Consider the following 23636-nt stretch of genomic DNA (forward strand, 5'->3'; position numbering starts at 1 on the left):
AGGCGGACTGTCAACCACTGCGACCCCAGGGAAGCCCCTATAATCTAATTTTTAAAGCTAGGCCTTCATATATCATCCAGTTTAAAAGAAACCAGTAAAGTGTGTGTCCTTTAGATAAAATCTGAGAAATAAACAATTATTATTTGGTTATTTTTCCTTTCCCCACTGTCTTTTTCATTGCCAAACACATAAGGAAGTTGAGAGATGGGCCTTCAAATCGCCCTTCCAAACAGCCTTCTGCCATCATTACCAGACACACACACACACACACACACACACACACATTCACACACACAATTGTGGAAAGATTTCCTCTTGTTACTACACCTGCTTCTTTATGACAGTCGTATTCTCACTGGACCCTGTTGTCATTACCATCCTGGATTGAAACTCAAGTACCAGTTCTGTCTCCTACTGGAGCCTACACGAAACCCTTCAAAGTCAGACGTGGTTTCTCCTTGTCCATGTGAGACAGGTGAATAAGTAAAACACATGAATTTAAGGAACTTATGATGAGGATAAAAGCAAGGCCAATGAAGGCTGTTCTGAGAACAATGGTATCAATTATTAGTGAGCTCGAGTTCCCAGAAGGTAAAATCAGTGCAGAGAAGAACAGTCAGGGAAAGCTTATTGGGAAGATAGGACCTTAGCCAGATCATGAAGGATGGGAAATGGGGATTGACGGAGAGAAGCATTAAATAAGAGGAGCAAGAATGAATAAGATGAGTTTTCAGGATAGCGGGGACCCCGTCCTGAATTCATGTAGTGAGCTGTGGACAGGCAAGCCTTGGAAAGTAGCTTGGTGAGCATATTCCTCTCCCGGGCACCTCCATCCCCACCTCTCCACCCCAAACGCTAACCCACCCCCATCTCCAGGCCCAATCATATAAACAAAAATATCTTTACATTTATAACACCTCCTCCAATCCTTAAAAGGAAAATCAGAATCATAACATTTCCCACGTCCCAATATGCTAATATTGGTATGATCAATATTCAGATGCCTGGGTTTTTCTGATAAAGAATGTCATTTTGCTGAACTGTTATCCTTTTCTTAAATGATCAAGAAACTTCTGTCACCTACCTTTAGTCTCTTTCCCTACTTCCCTATAAACCTTTCACTCTCACATCTTCTCCTTTGGATAGTTTATACTCACTGTGTACCAGGAACACGCTCCTTGACATTTTCTGTGTATTTTTGTCCTTCTCAGTCTAATCAGATGTTTTCATTTCATTGACTGAGCAGCTCCATGTCAGAACTTGTGGTGCTCATGTACATAACACAAGCTAATGTTTCTTCGTGGTGCTTTCATGAGATTGTGTGTTTTTAAACTTTCCTCAAAGGATAGACTCATGACACCCGCTTCTTTTGGTCCACAACACCCTCTAGAGTAGTAAGTGTGCCAATTAGATGTGCCGGTAGTTGCTGTGGACTGAACTAACTTGGAAAGGTTTTTTTTCTCATAGTATAACCTATATAATCTTCCCATTCAGAATATAAAAATTTTCAACTTTAAAAAGAAGACAGTGGAATGAAAAATAATTTTGTCTCCTAGAGAAGTTCTGAAAGGAAAGGTTTTTCCAGTGTTCTAGTCTGGAAATGAGTGTCTCCCCTCCATGCCAGAAAAGAAGGATGGCTATGATTTTTCACAATAGTAAACTATTTAAACAGATAAGATTTCCTTTTCACTAGTGGGGGAGAAAGTATCACCACTGCCACCCTGCTTGGAAGGTAACTTAATTCCAAACTCTACCAAGAATACTATTGGGCATTATTGGAGCTCCATTTGAACCAATCTCTGCCAAACTCCTTGAGTGAGAAATAATGGATTCGAAATGGGAATTCTTTCTACTTTGGGGAATTTTCATGATTTGTTACATAAAATGTAAAACAATTTATCATAGAATATTTCTGTTCTCTTTACCTAGAGGTGACTTTTCATGTAAAATCTTTTGGATCTAGGAAGGAAAATACTTCTATATTATTTTGATAAATGAATTCTCAATGCTAAGCCTAATTCTGTGACCTAACGTTGTAAGTGAAGACTCTTGTGAATCGAACAGAAGCTCTCAAGAGGAAGGATCTTAATGGAAGAAGGAGGTCTGTTTTTCCTGGTCATGTCCTGCCCTTTCTCCCCTGTAGCATACATGCTTAAGTCTGGTACGTGGTGGCCTTCTACACAAATGTGCCTCGTCTCCCAGGCCTGTGTAGAGTAGGAAGTGGGTTTAGTAGCTACACACGGACGCTTTCTTAGGAGCAGTGTCATTGCTATTTTGCCTTTGTGGTGTTCTAAGCTTCATCTGGTGAAATTCATCTGGTAATACTGGCACCCAATCTGCATCAGATCAGCTCTCAGACGGTTTACTCCCTATGAGCTTTGTTTAGCCCAGCTCAAGGGCCACAAATACCCAAAACAGTCTCTGAGACGCTTCCATTCTTTAAATTCCTGGTGAGTGTGATTACTTTCTTAGTGTAAAAACAAAACTTATACTAGCGGGGGTTTTTGAAGCAGTTGCTAAAACACCAGTTGAATTGGTACTAAAACATAGTGGCTAGAAATCAGGGACTTTAGGTGTTCAGTAAACCTGTGGATTTTCAGGTCACGTCCTACCCCTCCTGCCTCAGTAAGATGGTGATTTCTGTGTCTGAGGAAGGGCCCAGATTGGTGCCATTTAACAAACACCTCCTGGTGATTCCGTGGCAGATAGTTAGCCATATGTTGAATATGTTGGTTAAAAAATATATATTAAAGGAAAAAGAACCCTGGTTACTTTGAGAGGCAATACGCGGCAAACTTCAACTCTGGAGCCAGATGGCCTGGGATTGAACCCCAGGTCTGCCACACTTGCTTGTCATCTTGGGCAGCTTCTTAATCTGTAAAATGGGGTATAATAGTACCTTCCTGAGGGGTGGTTGTGAGAGCTCGTGAGTTGTAACATGTAAAATATTTGCTTGGCCTGGCTCAGAGTAAGCCCTTGATATGTTTTAAGTATGATTATTCTTGTCACTTCTATTTTGATTCTATGTTTGCTTCCTATGGTTTTTTGTTTGTTTGTTTTCATCCTTGTAGAGTGATCCCTGGGAACACTTTAGTAAACTTCAGATCTTCCCATAAAGCAACAGAGAACAGGGTAAGAGGACATGAGAGAGCATCGTATAGACGCTAAAACCAGACGGAGCTATGTTTAATTTTACTTCCATGCCATGGAAGCTATATTACCCTAACCTAACCCTCTGGTTCCCTATAGTATCAAGTTATTTTGATAGATAAAGCATGTGAAAGATGAACTTATTCCTAACATATAGTAAGCATTCAATGCATGTTTTCCATTTTTATTGTTCATATATGTCATATATATAAAATATAAACATCACAGAGAAGGAGCAGGAGACAGAGAGAAATTCAGTAACCCAGGCTTAGGAGGAAAGAGGAGAAGAGGAGAATTCAGGGAAGGTTTTTCTGAGGAAAGGAGTTTCTAGTCTGTGCTGAATTGGGAAGCTGATTAGAAGTTAGCCAGGATATAGTGGGAGTGGGGAGGGAGGGAGAGATGCAAAGAGTAACCTTCAGAGAACCGCGTGTTGCTTCCCTTGTATGAGGCTGGAATGTGTATCTGGGTGGGTGAGGGCTGGGAGTTTCTGGGAAGAGATCAAAGAAATCTAAGAGAAAAACTACAGTCAGACCAAGTAGGGCCTAATAAATAAGCCCTGGTAAGGAGTTTGAATTTGATCCTGAGGCTAATAGGGGGCAGTTACTTTTTTAACAAGGGAGTGAGAAGATGAGATATGCACCTTAGAGAAAGTATTCTACTGCTGGTGTGGAGAATGAGCTGTAGGGGCCGGAAGATGGGCAGGAGACCAGGAAGCAGGCTGTTGAAGAAATCCAGTGCTGGTGGCCTGGACTAAAAGTTATCAGCTCTCTTTCCTAAGTCCTCCGTGGAGGCGGGTGGGACAGCCCTGCAGATCTGATTCTGGGGTTAAAAATTAATACTGCCTGAGCCTGATTCTCCCGCATGTCCATCTCTGCCTGACGTAAGTTAGATCCTTGTGGAAGTTGCGTTAAGTCTTGTAGGCCACTGGAGTGCTGTTAAACTCCTGCGTGTGAAATGGAATGGAATCTCAGTCTGCAGTCAGCCAGTAAATGAGTATAACTTATGTGAAATTCCAGCTAACGTACAGCCGTCGAAGTAGCGTGAAGTCTGGGGAGTCACTGGGGTACCGTTTAGAGTACTGAACAGTGATTTACTTGGTCAGACCCCAATGGCCTATATGTGCCATTATAGCTTCCATGGTCTTTTCTACTTTGTTCCAGGGAATAAGTTTTGGAATAAAAACGTCCATTTTTAAAATATATTTTCTATATCTTAATTCATTTTCTTGGTGGATGGGGACTATTGAGGTCACTATTTATTGTTCAAAAATATGTAGTATAAACGAAAGTAGCAAGTCATAACCTAAAAATGTGTAATTTAAATGAAAGTCACAAGTCATAACCCAAAGTAATTTTTCCTATAAAATGTATATAATACAGTTTTCAAAAGTATTGATATTCACACTCTTACCCAGAATAAATTTGAATTTTTATAAGGAATTTTTTAAATGCTCATTATACGTTTGTGATATATAGGTATAGATATAGATTTAATGTTAATTGTTCACTGATATACAAATAATGAATGAGTCATATGCCCATGAAGTCCAGTGTTTAAAAAGAAAAAAAACAGAACTAATGTTAACCTGGTAAGTCCTAGAGGTCCAAGCCTGTATCTTCTGTCCTCATGTAATTATCACCACAAGCCCTACATTTAATACTTGCTTAATAAGTATGTGGTTGCCACGTGCAAATGATCATTAATATGAAAAGCTTGTCTGTTGTTGCCCCTGTGTTTGTGGTGAAACAAGCATTAGTTGTGTGAGTGCTCGCAGCTTATCTGTGATAGGTGTCCTGGGCACTTTGAACAACCGATGTTCCTAAAATTTACAAATGAGGAAACCTCAAATATGAGCCTGTAATAACTACATTTAAAACTATCTTAGGAAATATTTTCCCCTCTTAATAAAAGTAACAAATCCTTGAGATTAGCTCAAGATGGCGGAGTAGAAGGACGTGCTGTCACCTCTTCTTACAAGAACACCGGAATCAAAACTAACTGCTGAACAAAAAAGTACTGGAACCTACCAAAAAAGATACCCTACATCCAAAAATGACAAATCCTCTGATTGGGTTTTCAAAGTGTGTAGATGCTTGATAAATAAGTAGGAAAAGAATTTTAGATATGCAAAGAGATTAAGTCATATTTATCTAGTTTGGGAAAGTCAAAAGAGGGAAAAGATAAATACGGTGGAGAATTTTAGAAACGTTTACTGGACTGAACGGTAACGGTTCCGAACATTTGTGTGTCACTGTGGCTTGTTCATTATGTTTTCCAAAACATTACTTCATTTGATCTGTTTAAGAAGCCTATGAAATAGAGTTTCTACAGCTAGGGAAATTATTTCTTAGAGCAGTTAGGTGATTTGTCCAGAGTCCAAACAGCTCATAAGTAATGAACTGGAAACTCTATGTTTTCTGACTCTTTAGCCAGTACTTCACTGTTCAGTAGCAAGTAAATAATTGGCATATATTAACTACCACATTGTACCTGAAGGCATCTGTGACTAGGCAGTTCGCATCGAAGATGTCCTCCTTAAACTGCCCACGCACTTACTGCCTAGACTGCTTATTTGCCATAAAATTTTAATTTAAAAAAATGTTTTTTCTGTTTACAGAAGTAACACAGTTCTGAGTGGAAAATTGAAAAATGTACATTGGCTCCCTGAATATTATGTGACCATAGATTGCACCCCTCCATAGATTCTGAGATTTTTGTGCTTTCTGGAAATACTTTATGCTTTAAAAATATTTCAAGTGAGATCACAAAGAACATTTTTGTTGCTTTAGTTTTTATTTTAACAAATTAGTATGAAAAAATTTCCTGTGTCTTTAAACGTCATTATGATACTATTTCAACAGCTTCATAATATTCCATTTTCCAAATAACACCTATTAAGAACTTGGGGATGCTCTCTATGTTTTGTTACTAGAAATAACACTGAAGAATATCTTTACTAGCTACGTCATTGTATAAATCCATATTTTCTTAGATAGCCTGGCAATAGAATTGCTGGGTTAAATGATATATAAAATTTCTTGATCATGACCAAATAGCCCAATAGCTTGTCTTATTTAAATTCCCATTTTGTTGTGTATGAATGCCATTTTTTACACGTTTGCAAGTCCCTGATCTTTTCAAAAATCTTTGCCAAAATGTTCATCAAAAATAGTGTATTATTAAAGGTACATGCACCCCTATGTTCATAGCAGTACTATCACAATAGTCAAGACATGGAAACAACCTAAATGTCCATCAAGAGATGAATGGATAAAGAAGATGTGGTACATGTATACAATGGAATGCCATGCAGCCTTAAAAATAACAAAATAATGCCATTTGCAGCAACATGGATGGACCTAGAGATTATTATACTGGGTGAAGTAAGTCAGAGAAAAACAAATACTATATGATATCACTTATATGTGGAATCTAAAACATGACAGAAATGAACGTATCTAGGAAACAGAAAGATTCAAAGACATAGAGAACAGACTTGTGGTTGCCAAGGGGTTGGGGGGTAGGGGAGGGATGGAATGGGAGTTTGTGGTTAGCAGATGCAAACTATTACATATAGAATGGATAAACAAGGTCCTACTGTATAGCACAGGGAACTATATTAAATTTCCTGAGATAAACCATAATGGAAAAGAATATTAAAAAATGTATATGTATGTATAATTGGATCACTTTGCTGTACAGCAGAAATTAACACAACATTGTAAATCAACTATACTTCAAGAAGAAAATGGTGTGTTGTCACTTTGCGTGGTTAAACAGTAAGATAGTAAATCCATTGAAGGAGGGGACCAAGATTTGCTCTTTGGCTTGAATCCTGTACAACGCCTGCTGTATCTTTTGACACAGAGACATTCAACAAACAGGATGTTGCCTACACAGCACATGTAATACATAAAACACTGGTCATGTTCCTATTTGATCTTTGTTTTTATCAAATACGTCAAGTGCTTCCATTCATTCTTCTGTGAAATGAAATAACCAGCTTTTTCGGTGGCCATTCAAATGGCAAGTACAAGTTGGAAAGCATTTTGCATTTTTGGAAGTAACATCATAGTTTTTGAGCTAGCAGGAACTTTAAAGATCATTCAATCTGATCCTGTTACTTTACAATAAGCGTATTTAATGTAAAGACATGAAAAATCCTGGTGTGTTTTACAAATTGAAATGGAAAGCTCAGTGTCTAATATTTTTGCACAAATGTATAATTTTGTCCATAGTTTATATGAGTTCCTCATGTCCTCAGAAATGTAAACCTCTGTACTTTTTAATTATTTGTAGTATAGTGAAACTAAAATTGTCAACCATTTTAAGAAAACAAAATTTTAGCCATGGCAATGGATTCTGGTTTCAAAGATAAACCAAACACATTTGCAGTGAACTCCAACCCTGCTTTATCTAAATAATAATTTCCTATAGGCACATTACTTGGCATGGCTTAGTCAACCATATTTCTTTTCATTTTTTAGGTAGCAGTTTTACAACATCATCAGGATTATATACAGGAAATAATTCACTCACGAATTCCTCTGGATTTAACAGTTCACAGCAGGTAATTTTCAAAGCCAGTTTAACTTCTGAAATTTAAAGAAATGCAACAGATGAGTTTCTTAGGTAAAGAAAGATCCATTTATATTACACTATAAGCGAGACCATTCTTAAGCCTTCTAATAGTTTTTTTTTTTTTTCCTCCTTCAAAATCTCTTTAGCGGTTCTATATGGTGAGTTGTTTGGTTCTCAGATTGGTTGAATTTTACCTAGAAATCATGGAATCGAAACATGAAGAGGGAATCTGATCTTACATAAAACTGGTTTGCAAGTCTGCTCACTTCAGTCAGCGTGTGCTTGTGTGTCCCTTTGTGAAGTCAGAGAAGACGGAAGTGCAAACACATTCACGGTTACGTTCTGAAAACGCTAAGCAGCAGCCGTATTCTGACAGGTTGCTCTTGTGTGGTTTGATTCGGTAGGACTATCCATCGTATCCCAGCTTTGGCCAGGGTCAGTATGCACAGTATTACAACAGCTCGCCGTACCCGGCACATTACATGACAAGTAGCAACAGCAGCCCAACGACGCCGTCCACGAATGCCACTTACCAGCTTCAGGAACCGCCATCTGGCATCACCAGCCAAGCAGTGACAGATCCCACAGCAGGTAATTACGTGCATTTTTATTAGTCCTGCACGCTATGTTTCTGGTGGTTGAGGTGCAGTTTTCCCCAGTCATATATTCACGACAGGGGTCGCACGCCTTTGACAAGTTTTGGCAAGACCTTAAGTCAAGCAGCGTGATGGTGACCTTAGCTTTATTTCTACTTGCTTAAAAATTTTAGTACAAAGTGCGTAACTTCAAAAGTACATGAAATAGAGATTTGGTTTAGTCGTACCTATACTCAGTTTTCAAGATATGTATAGCTTTTTAGATGCATAAGTATAAATGTTTAGCTATAATGCTGACCTATAATTATAACTGTTGACATATGAATATGAAGCTAAATGACATCATCTCGAATTTAATGTTTATCATCATGAAACAGTTAATGTTTTTCAAAAAAATCAAATAGCATCAAAGGGTTGATCATGGAAAATAGTGATTCTCCTGGCCTAACCTTTCCCACTCCTGACTTGCTGTGAACTTTTTAACAATGTATCTGAGGGTGGGCATTTTTTGTACTCCTGCACAACCTTTGAGGGGCCTTTTCAAATGCAAGTCTCTCCATCTCTGGAAGTTTATCTGCTATGTTTTTAACATTTCTTCCCCTCCATTAATTCTTTCTGGAACTCTTAGTATTGTATGCTTAATTTCCTGAATTGGTCTCTAACTAGGTTTCTTAGGTTTTCTCTCGCGCTTAGAAAACTAGAATGTTTTTCCCGGACCGGGGCTCGAACCCGTGTCCCCTGCATTGGCAGGTGGATTCTTAACCACTGTGCCGCCAGGGAAGTCCCTTCTTTTGCCTACTTTTGATTTAATTTGCCCCTCTTTTTCTAGTCTTCTAAGGTTTGAGAAACCTTAGAAGTTTGATTTGGTAGGACTGTCCATTGTATCCCAGTGTTTTACATGAACCATCTGGGTCCGTGCAAGCTTCTCAAGGATCAAAAGGAATTTTGAAATGAGGATAGCTATGTGAATGAGAAATAGAAAAACTCTTTAGGGTCTGTGGAATAAGAGATTGAGAAAAGGAGACAGCAGAATAATTTTACTTAATTCATGACATTTTGGTTGTGAAGAGAACAGAATAAAACAAACTGGTGAAGACTTAATCATGTTTCTTAAATTAAGGTTGATTAGAGCTTTAAAAAAAGGCCATTTGGACACATAAAACTTTATCTCTGAAACTTGACATTGTTCTGAGTGAATTTTATTTATAAAAGGGATGCTGTGTGAGAGAGTGGGGATGAGTGGGCACGAAGCCACGCCAGATGGGAAACAATGCGAAATTATAATTTTTGAAAGGTATATATAATTTTATTTTAAGATTGAATGATCTATCTTAGGTTTTATTTGAATACATGCTTAGTGTTTTAGGTCCTTATTTCAATTTCAGTATCTTTATGGCTACAGAATAGGAATGAATTGAAATGGGGAGAAAATAATATTTTTCAGATTTTTTTATATTCACCACTTCCCACTAAAACGCATGTGTAGGGATCAGCCTTTCTTGTCTTACATAGTTAGGAGTCGAAAGTTCAGTGAGTTTACACATTGAAAAAGAAATGTGGATTACTTTAAAAATTCAAGGAAAATTTAGTCTTTTTTATTTTTTAAACTTTGCGGTAAGATTGTGGATTCAGCCTAAGTTGTTTGGCATTAACTTTCCTTTCTTACTAGTCATGTGTAAAATTATAGACTTATCCTTCTTGATGAAAAGTAAGTGTTGGTGATAAAGTACCTAAAAATCATTAAACTAACGAATTAGAAGGAATGATTTATTACATATAACCTAATGTTTTTGTTTCAAGATTGAAATAAAAAATAGTTAAAATAATGAATGTCTATTTTTGTTCAAGTTATTTCAGGTGGTTTTTTTCTTTTAATAGTCTATTGGGTTTAAAGTCAGTATTTTCTAAAACTGGAAAGTTAAATTCTAGTCATTATCTGATCTTATGTATGACCAGGTTTCTGCCTTTCAGTTTCATGGAATTACGCAGTACAGATGAATCCACAGTACATGAGTTCTTCCATACTTTATATCTGTTCCTTATTGTTCATAGAATCGTTATGTCATAATGAACAAATAAGATAGCCTTGTAAGGCTTTTTCAGGGTAAACATGTAGGGACTCATTTATTTTTAATTGTGCATTTTAAAATTGGTATGAACAATAGTAATCTTTCAAGTCCGTGATATTATGCAGTATTACTTATAAATATGTACCTCCTCATGAATCTTAAGTTCAAAACTTATTTTAATATGTTTGTAATTAAATATTGAAAACTTTATCCTCTTTTCATTAGGCATGTGTAATACATTAAAAATAACATAACTTGCATATGAAAGCTTACTCTCAAATTTTAAAAACTAAAAGCAGTGCCTTTGCATTCATTTAAAAAAAATGAGTTTATTAGTCATGCATTGACTGTCTTAATAAAATACAATTTACATCATCTGGAGATATGTAAGAATCCATATACTTGAGAAACATAGTGAGATTTATCTGATCATTCACCAATGTTTTAATTTACTTATTGGATTCAAGAAAATAGTGCCTACTCTTCAGCTAGCAGTGCCAACCTCCCCACTCCCTGTTGAAGGACATCTTGGTTGCCTCCAATTTTGGCAATTATAAATAAAGCTACTATAAACATTTGTATAGGTTTTTGTATGGACATATGTTTTCACTCATTTGGGCAAATTCCTAAGAGTCTGATGGCTAGATTGTATGGTAAAAGTATGTTTAGTTTGATAAGAACTGCTAAAATGTCTTCCAAAGTGGCTGTATCATTTTGCACTTCTACCAGCAAGAATGAGAGTTCCTGTTGCTCCACATCGTCACCAGGGTTTGGTGGTGTCAGTTTTCAAATTTTGGCCATTCTAATAGGTGTGTTGTGGTATCTAATTGTTTTAATTTGCATTTTCCTAATGAAATATGATGTTGAGTATCTTTTCATGTAATTATTTGCCATCTGTGTATCTTCTTTGATGAGGTATCTGTTCAGATGTTTTCCTCACTTCTTAATCAGGTTGTTTGTTTTCTTATTGTTGAATTTTAAAAGTTCTTTGTATATTTTGGATACAAGTCCTTTATCAGATGTTGTTTTGTCCCAGTCTGTGTCTTGTCTTTTCATTCTCTTAACATTACCTTTTGCAGAGCAGAAGTTTTTAATTTGAATGAACTCCATCTTATCATTTTTTTTCTTTCATGGAACATGCGTTTGATTTTGTATCTAAAGACTCATTGCCAAACCATAGGTTTTCTCTAATGTTATGATCTAGAAAATTTGGGGGCATAGAGTTGTTCATAATATTCTTTTATTATCCTTTTAACGTCCATGGGCTTGCTAATGATGGACCCCCTCTTTCATTTCTGATATTAGTAAGTTTAATCTTCTCTCTTTTTGTCTTGGTTAACCCTCTAGAGTTTTATTAATTTTATTGACCTTTTCAAAGAGCCAATTTTTAGTTGTATTGATTTTTCTCTGTTGTTTTCCTGTTTTCAATTTCATTGGCTTCTCTGTTATTTAGTATTTCTTTTGCCTACTTTTTTATATATATATATATATATAAATTTATTTATTTATTTTTGGCTGCATTGGGTCTTCGTTGCTGCACGTGGGCTTTCTCTAGTTGCGGCGAGCAGGGGTTACCCTTCATTGTGGTGTACAGGCTTCTCATTGGGGTGGCTTGTCTTTGTTGAGGAGCACAGGCTCTAGGTGTGTGGGCTTCAGTAGTTGTGGCACGCGGGCTCAGTAGTTGTGGCTCATTGGCTCTAGAGTGCAGGCTCAGTAGTTGTGGCGCGTGGGCTTAGTTGCTCCACGGCATGTGGGATCTTCCCGGACCAGGGCTCGAACCCGTGTCCCCTGCATTGGCAGGTGGATTCTTAACCACTGTGCCACCAGGGAAGTCCCTTCTTTTGCCTACTTTTGATTTAATTTGCCCCTCTTTTTCTAGTTTTCTAAGGTTTGAAGTTTAGATGATTGATTTTAAGTCTCTTCTTTTCTAATATACACATTCAATGCTATGAAGTTCCCTCTAAGCACTGCTTTTGTTGCATACCACAATATTTGATAGGGTTTTTTTTTTCATTTTCATTTAGTTCAAAATATTTTTATTTTCATTACCATTGAAGCCCTCCCTTTCAAAGAGGTGTATATTTATAAACATCCTATCAGAGAAAAATCTTAGAAATTTGATGGTATACAGTAAGAATCGTTGTTACAGTCATAGTTATTCACATCCTCCTACTTAAATGGCTTTCAGTTCTTAGAAAATGTGTTTAGTTTCTGAGAGAAGGGTATTATTACATGGTCCATTCCAATTCTACTGTCTATATAAGATAATTTTGGTCACAGTCAACTCTTTTTTTTTTCCTTATCCAAATCTAAGTAATATTAAAATTACATCCAATATTACTTTAATTTTTAAATGATGGATTTCATTTAAAATTTCTTTTAAACTTTTAAAAGAAAATTTTCTTTTAAATTTCTTTTTAAAATATTTTTCTTTGCAAAGTTACTGATTTTCTTCTACGTTTAAAAACATAGAGGTGAGAAATAAAAAAAGAAAAAGACATTTTAGGATGTTTCCCTTTTGTGCTAATACCTAAACCCTCATCCCTCCTAGCCACTGAAGTGTAAAGAGTATATTAAAAAAAAAAGTGGTATTTTTTAAAAAGTGGTAAAAAATAATTTAACACTCGAGAGTTATTCATGAAGGAATTTTTTAATTGATGTTTATCAAAAGAACACTTAAGCCATTCTTTAAAAAATGTTTTTCTTTATCATATGTCAAAATATGAACACTCATTTGTAATCCAATTACTGTGCTATATTTAAATAATTTGGCTTGAAAACATTTTTTTTTGTCCAAAATCTCTTAGAACATCTCATAATAATTATGACAGTGACCATAATAATAATACATAATAAAAACACAATTACTGTGTTTAGAGCTTTACATTATATTACCTTCAACCTTATAAATATACCCATGAATTAGGTACTATATGTCTCCATTTTACAGATGAGGAAAAAGAGGCACATGGCTCTTGAATGCTCAGTAAATGTTAGGTGTTATTAACTTAATCAGGAATTTTGAGGCCAAATTCTTATGAAAGGGCTATTCACCTGTAACATTGTATTTTTAAAATAGTACAAAGCAATCAGAGAGAGAGGGATAAAAGTAAATGATAAATCATCATTTTAGGTTAATGTGAAATAAAAGCTAATTATGTATTAGGAACGAATTTTAGCACGGATGCTATAGAAAAGTTCCTTTTTCAAAGGATTTGTTCATTTGAATTTCTTACAAAAAACTTGATGTTGAAATCTACCTTTTCATGCTCTGACTGCATGCAGACAATTTACTGGTTAAGGTGATGTACAGGAATCTTGCCAATATTGAATTTCAAGTGACAGAGGAAAAATCAGTATAAGAGGGAATTCAATATGCATGGGAAACCATTTGTTCCCTTTGCTTCTTTGATCCTTGCCAAGGCCCAGGAAAGTAGAGCAAAGCGCATGAAAAACAGGGGAACATTCTTGTGCAAAGTGGCAGGAGCGCTCTGAGCTCTCACAGGAATTCAGTGTGACAGGATGAAAAACTAAACTGCCGGCAGTCTTCCCTGTGAATGTAGGAAACTTGGGCCACATCTATACTACCTAACATGTCTATGTCTGTTCACTATAGATATGATCCTGAGGTTTGCAGTAAGCTTCCATTTTGACTCCTATATTTTGCCAAGTGAGCGGTTTTGCAAATCTTTAGGCCATATTTTTGCTCCACAGATGCCTTGTGGACTTTGGAAGAGTTTGCAATGTGTTCAGCTTGAAAAGCAACTATTTCAGCAAAACAATTTTAACTAACATTTTGGAAACATTTGTCAGCAAAACAAATATTTGTATCTGAAATAACCAGGCTATTGAGATGTGAGAAAACAAAACAGATGTTTGTTTGGCGTTCTTGTGTTCGGTTGTCTTGATGGAATTTGTTTTCTTTCTTTTTTTTTTTTTTTTTTTTACCCCCAGGGGATGTACAGCGTTAACCTTAATGAGATTATAAAATTCTTGGAAATAAAATTCACTCTTTTTCTATATTGCCAGGAATGTAATAAAAATGAATTTCCATACCTGTGAATTTGGGACTCGTTTCTAAGAAGCGAAAAATTCACTGTTTTAGCATTTACCCATTTTGTGCCTCGTTACTGGTTTCACTCATTTTTTCAGTTAGCTGGCATGAGCTCAGGATCCCTTATAGAGTCAATTTTAGTACACTTGGATTCCAGTATGTCATTCTTTCTGATATTTTTACATAACAGATGATTTGAATATAAATAATAAAAATCAGAAAACATACATTATAGAGCTAATTAAATTAGTTTACTAACCTCCCAAACATTTATTATTTCATCTTCTTTTGTAGCTAATTGACTCATTGTTTTAGTAAAGTATTGGTATTAAGCATCCTATGGGGCCAACACAAATCAATGTAATAAGTTCCCTTGTTTAAGTTGAAGGACATCAGAATTTACTGATTCAATTTTTTAATTGGAGATTGCAGGGGAAAAGGACCTTGAAAGTTACCTGTGTTTGCCATCCCTCCACCTCATTTAATTGGGATTGAATGGTTTAGTGGATAAGTTTGGGATTAACTTTTCAATAAAAGTAATTTTGATGATTAATGGCTATCAGTTTTATTCCTAGCTTCATAGCCAAAAAAAAATTTAAGTTTAATGAATGTCTTTTAAATTTGTTGAATACTAACAAAAGAGCATGGGATAGAATTATAAAGGTCCACGAGGGTTTACAGAGAAAAGTAAAACCCCTTTCATCTTCTACACCCAGCTCCTTGGTTTCTTTCAGCAGAGTTTCCTGTGTATCCTTCTACAGATACACTTTGCTTATATAAACATAGACGTAGCACCTGCCCCTGAGCACTTTTTTTTTTTTTTGCATATTCAAGTATGTATACTTTTAATTAGTTTTCTTTTTCCTTAGAGATATTAGAATACTATACATACTATTCTGTACCCTACATTTTTCTCTTAGTAATATACAGAGAAAAATTCAATATGTAGTTTTGTTGTTTTTTATATTTCATATACAAATATAACAATGGCGAATATATTCTGAGCACTTACTATGTACCGAGCAGCATTCTAAGCACTGTTCGTGCACGACTTAGTTTGTTTCTACCAGGTCCGAGAGAATAGGCGATGTCATCATTATCCCCATTTTACAGGCAAGGGCAGCTAAGGAGAGGTCAGCTGCAGTGCTGGATTTAACCTCTGGAAGCTTGACTTCAAACTTGAGTGCTTAATCAGGAAAGCATGCTGCTTCTTGAAACCACTGGGTTTGAGATTTCAAACAAGCGGAAACATGAAAATGTAAACAGAGAGTCACAAAAGGTAGTAGCTATATGGTGTTCATTTTCTTTAATCATTCATAGCATATATGAGCATAATTACTCAGCAAAGGCATCTATTAGGAGGCATTCAGTTAAATATATGTTCAATGTTTGAATGAGCTCTACTTGCTAATAAAAATAACGTAGGTCTGTCTGAAATTATAGGGACATGGTATGTAATATGTCTAAGGTGATCTTTTACTGTATTTCCTGAATTATAAGATCAGTTTGTGGGTCTCTTGAATGATGCTACAACCAGTTGTACACTTTCTTATCTTCCACTTTCCTGCATCTGTTCTGTCCTTACTCGCTATTTATCCTGTTTAATAATTACCTACTGTGGACCTGCTTAGGAAACGATACTCACAACAGCCCTTTACCCTTTCCTTTCCCTTTCCCTGCAAGGACCTCATTCTCTACCTTGGGAACTTTTTCTTTTTTTCTTTATTTCTCCACTCACAGCTCACGGTTGATGAGTGTTAAGTATAGGGATAATGATATTCTTGTCTCAAGGAAAGCCATTCATTTTAAAGTGAAAGCAGGCATCTTAACCCAGTACAGTCATCTTCCAACACTTTTGAAAATATTTACGTGACCCCCTTTAGAAACTTTATAAAATGAAAATTGCATTTTCTTCAGAACCATTATGTAAGACAAATTTTTCTGTTTTTCACTTTTACGTAACTGCCGATATTTGAGTACAGTTTTCTAATGTTTTACGTTGCGTGTGTGCAGTTTTCACCTGGATTATTGATTGACTTGATAATCATGGATTGGTTTGGAAATCATGTCTACCATTGTTTCGGTGAGAAAATAGTTTCTGAGTTTCAGACAGCTTATGTAAAAATATTTAGAACATAGCTGATTTGAAAATGGGCAACTCTTTTCTATCTACAAATCCACTTGAGTAACTTTACCCTGGAGCAGTTGAACAGCTTTAAAGTTAGAAGTGACCTTATAGATTCTTTTGCCTAAGACTTTCACTCTACTGATTATGGATAAGGAATCCAAAAAGGTTAAATTTTTCCAAAGCCGCGTGGCCTGCCGTCAGCAACATGTCTTTATGGCAAGTTGGAGTGGCAGCCTTGGGAGATATGACGTGGTATGGATTTTCCCACACTGCCCCAGGCAGCACTGCTGTCTCCTGAAGATGGAGATGGATGTCCTTTAATGAGTTCCAAGGTGGAATCAGTTAGAGACACAAGATGTCAGGTTTAAAGTTATCAGGGTTCCTTTACATTAAGTCTTCTGTGATCCTTTGATACAGTAATACTCACTGAGAATTGAATATAATGCACAGTGTCCTCACACCTGCCTGGGTACCACTCTCCACCCACCCCCACAGGGCATATCTGTGAACTTCTCTTGGGCACCACACACTTCCTTGGAATATGATTGAGAGAAACTGGAGTGGTACCTAGGGATTCGGAGTTGGGCTAACCCGGCTTGGAATCCTGGTTCTGTCATTTACTCTGGGCACATCACTTAGCTCTTTAGTGTATCAGTTTTCTATGAAATGAGGATGATACCACTCTTGTGTATAAGATGAACGAGGGAGTGAAATTATGTGGTGGCCAGCAAAGTGACTGACAGATACTAGGCTTTCAGATATTCATTTCTTCAGCTATGCGTTCAACAGACCTGTACAAGTGCTTGCTGTGTGCCAGGCACTGCGCCTGGTGCCAGGGACATAGAGGTGACAGGAAAGGCAAGGTCCCCAGCCTCTCTGTAGTGCGTTGCGCATTGTGGTTATTTCAGAGATAAAGCCCTCAAAGTGTGTCTCACCTGTTCTCTTCACGTAGAATGGCTGTCGGGGATTTAAGCCAGAGGTTGAAGCGTGTGAGAGGATGATAGATGTTTCTACGAGGTCGTTCCATAGAGTACTGGAGAGTGGATGATGGCCTGACTCCAGGGATGATAAAGTTCTCTTAATTTAGTCACTAGATCTTGTCTGAGGACCTAATTTACCTGTGGTAGTAATTCGTGAAAGGGAAGCAATAGTCATGGAAGACAGAGAAATCAAAGCAGTTCTCTAAAATTAATTAATACCTACTGGTCTCTGACTTCTGGTTACTTCTATGAGACTAGTCAACAAGTATACTTGCCTTGCCTTATTTTACACATGTTTTTGTGGGAGGATTCTATGACTGGTCACTTGAAGTTATCAAAGTTTCTTTAAGTCTTCTCTTATCCTTTGATGAGGTAATATTCACTGAGAGTCTTGTATGATGTAATGTAATTTGTTCAAGGCTTTGATGAGGTTGTTTGTTTGTTTGTTGCCAGGATAGATAGCTCCCACTTTAAAAAGCTCCCAGTTTAAAATTGGCATGTCACTTTGGAGGCTTGTTGGCCCTTTACATTGTAGGTCTCTGTGGGTCCTAAATTAGCTTTTTGAGGAACGCCACTGGCCTTCCCTCAGGGCTGCGGCCTTCCATCTGGGAATCGTCCCTGGACATGTCTCTTGGTTTTCATAGGGGAATATCCTTTCCATTCTCAGTGCAGCTAACTTAGTAAGAAAGTTCAAGCCTCCTCTCAAGCCAGCAGCCGAGAATCACTCTCCTCCGAGTAACTCATCAGTATAACCTCCTCCCTCATTGCCGTCTAAAACCCAAGTGGAAACTTGCTTCTGTTAGCTGCCAGAAGGGTAAGTAATGGGCTCGTTCTTCTAGATATTTGCAGTTTTACCCTTAAGATAAGCAAGATGCCTGCCGTCCATGTTCTGTGCTCTGAAGCGCCGAGTGGGCCATATGGAGTCCAGGGTAATCAGCCTTAGGAGTCAGAGTCTTGTGAAATGTGCTGTTTTATTTACCAGGAGGGTATGTTCCTGGCATCATACACACCCTCTCAATGAGCAGTCCCATGAGGTGTTTCCTTCTCGTTTCTGTAGAGAAATTGGCTCGTCTCACCTTATATGCCCCATGAGTCTTTGTGCCTCTGCCTGTGTTGACTGCAGACTTAGGGCAAGCAGACCCGTGCTGACACTCTCCTCCCAGCTTTATTTATTTACCTTCCCCACTCCAGTGTTTCGTCTCATGCCCTCGTTCATTGTTTTAAAAGACTGCTGTGGAGTTATTGTGTATAGATTTGGTGTGTATCTTAAACCCTTTTTGGAGAAAGGTAGGATATAAATTACTCAGAAAATAAAATAAAGAATGTAAATGTTTGATTCAATAAGAATAAGGGCCAGAGAAAAGATTCACCACAACTACTCACGCTCAGGAAGCACCTGTTTTGCAAACGACATTACAACCATCTTTTAAATGCTGCCATTTTGGTTAATGTATGCACAAAAACCTCTTCAGGATTCTCATAATAATAGCCTCCCAAGAGCACACGTGTCTCCATCTCTGCTTCTCTCTGCCCAGAGTCTCATACCTCCCCATCTAATTCATAGGCTTGTATTCATTTCAGTTCAGCTAATTTATATAAAGAAATATGTTGCCAATTGTAATATGTTTCCCAAAGGTCAGAGTTCATTTTCTCTACCTCTGACATCATTTTCAACTTCTGTAGTTTCTTTTCTTCTCCATCCCCGATGACATTTTAAATGTTCTGAGCGTTCTAAGAATTTTCTTTCTGAGGGATCCCTTTTCTTTCCAGCTTCTCATTTAGTGTTTTCCCTAATGTGTCCATTTCAGTACATTTGTTCATCTAATTACCTCCCTTGACTCAGCTGTGATGTTGAGAAAGGTTATAGAGGAAGTATGTTTCTCCTGAGATTTATTCCTTAATCTTGCTGTTAAATTGTTACACTGCTGCATAATTGAAGGAAGGGCAAAAAGCGTGGCTTCTGCTGCTGCCACCTGTAAATGAGGATTTGACGATGTTCTCCAACATGCCCTTAGCTAATCATTGTGCATCTCTTAATTACAAAGTACTCTTAGGTGCAGCGGGGATACAGCGAGCAACAGGGTTATTCTCTGTCCTTAAGGAGCATTCTGTGTGAACAGTCAAACCTAAGAAAGGTTGAGTTGAAACAATGTAGTGCTAGGAGCAGCAGCAAAGCGCTCCAGAAGAATGCAGGAACCAGAGATTTCTTATGTAAAGTGTTTGGGGAAAAAACTAATAAAGGAGGTAAAATTTATCCTCAGCATCAGAAGATGGGAATGAGTGAGGGACAGAGGACAGGGAAGGGATATGCATCCAAGGCTGGAGATACAGACCCTTTGCAATGAGCTCAATGATGGTATCATTTCCATCAGAACAAACTTAAACTATACTTACATTTCACTGAAGGATGAACAGCATTTCTAAGCTGGAAGATCACTTTATGACTGTCTTTACCAATAAGACACCTGAATCCAGGGAGGTGACTTTGAACAATTCACTTCACACGACGGCACTAACACGTTGTACAAAATACTGCAGCATAAAATCGTTACCTACTCTTCATAATGGTGTCATCCTCATTTTACTGTTGAAGAAGCTGAAGTCCAGAGAGTGTGCAGATAATTATTTAAATGACAACTTACCACGCCCATTCAGATCATACTGTCTGGATTTGTAGGTTACACTGTCCACTGTGATGACATTTGAACTGCTTAGTTTTCCGTGTTCTGTCCTATAAGTTAGAGAAAAGTGGAGATGGACCAAAGCCTGCAGGATCCACCCCCTCCATAGGTGGATTATTTCCCAAACATTGAAAGAGAAGAAGGTCATATTTTCAGAGTCGGTGCAGGTTCCATAATTGATGTGGCCAAGCCTGGGTCCTGGGCAGCTCCCCTCCCCCAGCCCCAAACCCCTGGGAGAAGGTGGTGGCCAAAGCTCCCCATCCAGGAGCCCATCAGAGGCTGGACCACCTGACGCTGTTCTCATCACTGCAAAGCAAGGCTTGTGGCATAGAGAAGTGACGCTCTCTCTGAGAAAAGTCAAGGCAGGTCCGGTCAAGTGTATGAGGCAGAGAAGGCAGGTAGAATGAGAGAAGTCATCTCAAAGCCTAGAGGAAACCCTGTTCAATCTACCCTCCGCTTTTCAACCCAAATATGACCTCACTTTTCTTTTACTGTGAAGGGTAAGGTCTACCCCTAGCTCTGCACTGGATGAAGTCAGCTGAACCCAGAGGATGGAATAAGGAACCGCGTGTGTCTGAGTTCTCCTTCTGTCAGATCCTTCCTGAACGAGTGTGATGCCACGTTGATAAGTACTCACTTGTGACACATTCCTTAAGAGAGTGTTTAAAATGTTTGCTCTGCGGATTATCGGTGATCATGTGCATTTTGTGAACCAGGGATGTCCATGTGCCAGGTTGTTAGTTCATTCGACAACACATGTGTTTTGAGCCTCCAGAATGTTCCAGGCTCTGTTCTTGACACGGGGGACTCAGCAGTGAACAACATGAAGTCTCTGCCCTCTGGGAGTTTACATTCTACCGGAGCACACAGACAATAGTAAATATAAAAATGCCTCTAGTCGACAGAAGTGCCTGGAAGGATGACCTGGTGTGTAAAGAGAAGAGAGTTAGGACAGGTGAACTGTTTCAGAAGATTGGTCCAGCAGGGTGAGATTGATGCAGCTAATACAATTCTTTCAGTTGCTTTTGCTGTACACTATAGGGTAATAGAGAAATGGGGCAGAAACTAGAGGGAGAATTTGGGGGTATTTTTAGGCAGGAAATATATCCAGCCTGTATACATATGTGAGGGATCCGGAAGAACACTGGCTGAAGTAGGTGACAGGGTGCTGGGGTCTCATGCCCAAATGAGGGGCTGGCCGTGGGAGCGCAGAAATTCATCCATCCTAACAAGAGGGGAGGAGACTGTTCCTGAAAAGTGCTGGCAGGGGCTTTACCCAGGCATGGAAATTGTGGAGAGTGGGTGCTTCTGTTTTTTCAGTGAATGAGGGGGCAGGTAGGCAGGTTTCTTGCTGGAGGCTAGAAGGAGACTTGGTCCTGAGGGTCAAGCTGTCCCATGCTGTCGCTTGCGACGCCTCAGTATGTCATGACTATAGGCAACGCTGAGGTTCTGTGAAGGCAGGAACCGCCATCCGGCTCAGTTGGGTCCCCAGTGCTTAGCACGCTGCCTGGCGCAAAGTAGGTGCTTGGTCTCAGCACGTAATCCTAAAGTGGCATTTGCTCCACTCGTTCAGGAATTTGTTCGTGGCAGCCACAGCAGGATAGCTACGTGGTTTGTGGGCCCTAGGGCACAAAATGCAGGCCCTTTGTTCGTAGATCAAGACTTTCAAAACCACACAGCAGAGCCTTCAACCACGTGCAGGGCCCATCTGAGCACAGCCTTGTGACCGCTCAGGCCACAAGTCCATGGAGCTGGCCTGGTACACAGGTACCAGTCGAGTCTGATCAAGCACATCCGTGGGCAGTAGGCCAGGGCCACTGGCTGGAGTCAGGACTTCCTGAGAAGATAGCATTACGTGTTTACCTTTCTCTCAGAAGTTTAAGAAACATCAAATCCGAAAGAGAAGCTGCTGGCATCACAGATGGAGAGAGGTGAAGGTATAGCAGCGTTCTAAGAAAGTGAGCGGAAGATGCATCAGAGCTGTTTAGAAACCTTTATCACCAAAAACATTTGCTAGCGGTGTCTCCTGAGTCAGAATTCCCCAAATCACAACAGTGGAAAGGGGAAGGTGGGAAGAACTGAAACTCGGCAATGGAGTTTACAGTCCATTATCAGTATAGATGTGGCATTAATGACTGATTTAAAAAGAAAAGACATAAGAAAATCCTCCCCATTCATTCCTCAAACTCCAGCAGAGAAGGATAGTATGAATGGAAGATTAGATCCAGGGCAAGGATAAGATGACCAATTTTTAGCTGCTTTAAAATTGACTTGTTTCAAAGGTCTTTTTGAAGACCTTTCCAACATTGTTCCCCTTTTATTGGGGGGCAGAAAAAAGCAAGTTAGCTGAATGAGTGTGTGTATATACATCCGTGCTCTGCTGTGAGCATTTGTCTTCTATGGTAGTGACTCTGTCACCGGACAGTGCAAGCGTGAAGTTTAGGCCACCACTGGAATTTCTTTAGAGTTTGGAGAGTAATGGGAATTTCGGGGAGTTTTTTATTGTCTGAACCTACTTTATTTTCATTTTCATTCAGGATGACTTCAATCTATTAATAAGCGAACATCAAGAAAGATCAAGAGCATTAGTTTAGAACATTAGATCAAGAGCAATTAGTTTACCTAATTGTACTTGTTATCCAGTTTTATGTCTTTAATTGTTCCCAAAGTAACACGAGCCTTGTCAACTGTATTTTTTTAAGTGACAACATTAATTTATTCTGTTTTACTGTCAAAGACTATCAAGCTTTAAAAATAAATGTCAAGGGGCTTCCCTGGTGGCGCAGTGGTTGGGAGTCCGCCTGCCGATGCAGGGGACACGGGTTCGTGCCCCGGTCCGGGAAGATCCCACATGCCGCGGAGCGGCTGGGCCCGTGAGCCATGGCTGCTGAGCCTGCGCGTCCGCAGCGGGAGAGCCCACAACAGTGAGAGGTCCGCGTACCGCAAAAAAAAAAAAAAAAAAAATGTCAAGAGCCTAATCAAATTTAATCAGGTCTTTTCACCAAATGTATAAATGTCTACTGTACATTGTATGCAGTGTTCACAAATATACATTATATATAACGCTCACATTGACAAAAGATCGCTAGCTCTCTATCTCAATACACCATGTCAAAATGAACATTGACGGGTTTTCCTCTTCATGAATAGGAAGCAATGAATACACAGCAATCGTTATCTCAAAAGAAGTATCAATGCTTACCAAGTGTGCTACAAATTCAAACTGGCCAGAAACCCTTGTCAGAAAACTTCCAGGAATATCAGTTTTCAACTCTGAGGATCTCTGACTAGAGAGGTTGATTCCAGGCTGACTTACAGGAGAGGAGAATCCGTTTTACAGAGTGTTGTTGGGTGACTGGGGGAGAACCTGGGAGGGAATAGCTGTCAGATTCAGGTG

The 23636-nt window shown here is 38.5% G+C and overlaps 1 protein-coding gene across 1 annotated transcript in view; it reads left to right on the top strand.

The window, feature by feature from the left end:
- Positions 1-23636, top strand: part of EYA1 (EYA transcriptional coactivator and phosphatase 1) — a 160678-nt gene that overhangs the window by 55841 nt on the left and 81201 nt on the right. Inside the window, exons 8-9 of the mRNA XM_027127924.1 lie at positions 7638-7720; positions 8136-8322. Coding sequence (XP_026983725.1) covers positions 7638-7720; positions 8136-8322 — 270 coding nt within the window. The remainder of the gene's footprint in view (positions 1-7637; positions 7721-8135; positions 8323-23636) is intronic.

The sequence above is a fragment of the Aethalodelphis obliquidens genome, unplaced genomic scaffold (genome assembly GCF_003676395.1).
Source record: "Aethalodelphis obliquidens isolate GAN/ISIS:26980383/991018 unplaced genomic scaffold, ASM367639v1 scaffold33, whole genome shotgun sequence".
NCBI classification, from domain to species: Eukaryota; Metazoa; Chordata; class Mammalia; order Artiodactyla; family Delphinidae; genus Aethalodelphis; species Aethalodelphis obliquidens.